The 2,419-nt window shown below is 50.4% G+C and overlaps 1 protein-coding gene across 1 annotated transcript in view; it reads right to left on the reverse strand.

Moving 5' to 3' along the window:
- Window positions 1–2,419, reverse strand: part of LOC104833756 — a 9,527-nt gene that overhangs the window by 6,714 nt on the left and 394 nt on the right. The window contains exon 2 of the mRNA XM_010570635.1: window positions 1,879–2,175. Within this exon, the coding sequence (XP_010568937.1) occupies window positions 1,879–2,175 (297 nt within the window). The remainder of the gene's footprint in view (window positions 1–1,878; window positions 2,176–2,419) is intronic.

Below are 2,419 nucleotides of genomic sequence, written 5' to 3' on the forward strand. Positions count from 1 at the left end.
TCAGTAATAGACCAAATGAAGCAAAAAAAAGAAAATGAAAAAAAGACAGGTAATTAGGTCTCCTTGTGAGAATCACAGTAGTAATGGCAATCAGAAAGGCAAGTGTAGAGCAAAGCATGCGCGTTTAGTGCCCATAGGTAAACTTAGCTGTTGAAGTAAGGGAAAGTGTCTGTTAGAATTAGGCATCCAAGGGAGAGTTGTAGATACCTCGAGGTAAATGTAGCTGCTGCTGGGTTAATAGAAAAGGGGTGCGTTCCTGGCTCTAGTAATTGCCCAACTTAGAAATTGGCTCCGCAGCTATGTAACTGTGAACTGGGCTCGGGCGCGGTGCGGCGCCGAAAGGGGCTCGGGCGCGGTGTGCCGACTTTGAAATTTGCTCGGGTTCTGTGTGCTGCCGAATTGGGCTCGGTCAATGTGTTACTTTTCTTAAAGGGGCTGAGGTACTGTTTAACTCTGAAATGGGCTTGATTACTGGATAATATGTGTATAGCATGTAGGGGGGTTTATTCTGTATCTCACTCTCCCCGTCGTCCTTCCTGTTCTTCTCTTTCTCTGACCCTTTGTGGTGCTCCCTACTCTTTTTATTCATGCCTTCTCTCTCTCTGCAGGGGTCCTAATCTCTCTCTCTCCCCCTCCCAACCTGCTGTGTTTCTCACAGTCTCTCTCTGTCTCTTGTCATTATTCTCATCTGTCGCGCTGTTACTTCCTGTCCTATCGTATCATGTTGTATCTGTTCCTCCTGCTTTTTTCTCCATCTGTCCAGATCCCTGTCCCTTTTTTCTTCTATTGCTGTCCTTCTGCCCTGCTTCCTCTTGCTATCTTTCCTGTATTTCTCTCTGTTCCGTTCCCTCTTCCATCCTTTCAAACTGTATCCTCCCCTCCAGCTAGCTGTCCCTTCTCTTTTCTCTGTTCCTCCGTATCTCTGTCACAGCCTATCACAGTTGTTTTTTCCTCCGGTGCTGTCCTGCTCTGTCCCTTTTTTCTCACTCTCATTCTGTCATGCTCCCTGTGTCTTTTTTGAACTCCTCCATCTCTGTCCTGCAGCCTATCACTATTTTTTTTCCTCTGCCATCCCTTTGTCCTTCTTCCAGTCTTTGTGTCTCTCTCCCTTTGTTTTCCCTCCCTTCCTTTTTTTCCTTTCTTGCTACATCTCTGTTCTGCTCCCTAGAATAGAATCAAATCGCATTGAATCAAATCATGAAATTTGGAAAGGACCTCTAAGATCATTAAGTCCAACTATCAACCCACCACCACCACGCCCCCTAAATCATGTCCCAAAATGCCACATCTACGTGTGTTTTGAACACCTCCAGGGATGGTGACTCCATCACTACCCTGGGCAGCCTGTTCCAATGCCTGACAACCCTCTCAGTAAAGAATTTTTTTCTGATATCCAAGCTAAACCTCCCCTGGCGCAACTTCAGGCCATTTTCTCTCGTCCTATCTCTAGTTACTTGATAGAAGAGACCAGTACCCACCTCGCTACAATCTCCTTTCAGGTAGTTGTAGAGAGTGATAAGGTCTCCCCTCAGCCTCCTTTTCTCCAGACTAAACCACCCCAGCTCCCGCAGCCGTTCCTCATCAGACTTACGCTCCAGGCCCCTCACCAACTCGGTTGCCCTTCTCCAGACACGTTCCAGCAACTCAACGTCTTTCCCATAGCGAGGGGCCCAAAACTGAACGCAGTACTCGAGGTGCGGCCTCGCCAGTGCCGAATACGGGGGAACGATTACCTCCCTGCTCCTGCCGGCCACACTATTTCTGATACAGGCCAGGATGCCGTTGGCCTTCCTGGCCACCTGGGCACACTGCTGGCTCATAGTCAGCCGGCTGTCAACCAGCACCCCCAGGTCTTTCTCCGCCGGGCAGCTTTCCAGCCACTCTTCCTCAACCCCATAGCGCTGCATGGCGTCGCCGTGACCAAAGCGCAGGACCCGGCACTCGGCCTCGTTGAACTTCATACAGTTGGCCTCGGCCCATTGATCCAGCCTGTCCAGATATCTGTGTAGAGCCTTCCTATCCTCAAGGAGATCAGCCCCGAGTCCCAACTTGGTGTCGTCTGCAAACTTGCCGAGGGGGCACTCGATCTCCTCGTCCAAATCGTCGATAAAGATGTTAAGCAGAACCGGGCCCAACACCGAGCCCTGGGGAACACCACTAGCGACCTGCCACCAACTGGATTTAACCCCATTCACCACAACCCTCTGGGCTCGTCCATCCAGCCAGTTTTTCACCCAGTAAAGAGTACACTTGTCTAAGCCAGGAGACGACAGCTTCTCAAGGAGTATGCCATGAGAGACAGTATCAAAGGCCTTGCTGAAGTCAAGGTAGGTAACATCCGCAGCCTTTCCCTCATCCACCAGGCGGGTCACCCGGTCATAGAAGGAGATCAGGTTGGTCAGGCAGGTCCTGCCTTTCA

Source organism: Haliaeetus leucocephalus, unplaced genomic scaffold (assembly GCF_000737465.1).
Source record: "Haliaeetus leucocephalus isolate CR32 unplaced genomic scaffold, Haliaeetus_leucocephalus-4.0 Scaffold295, whole genome shotgun sequence".
Lineage (NCBI taxonomy): Eukaryota > Metazoa > Chordata > Aves > Accipitriformes > Accipitridae > Haliaeetus > Haliaeetus leucocephalus.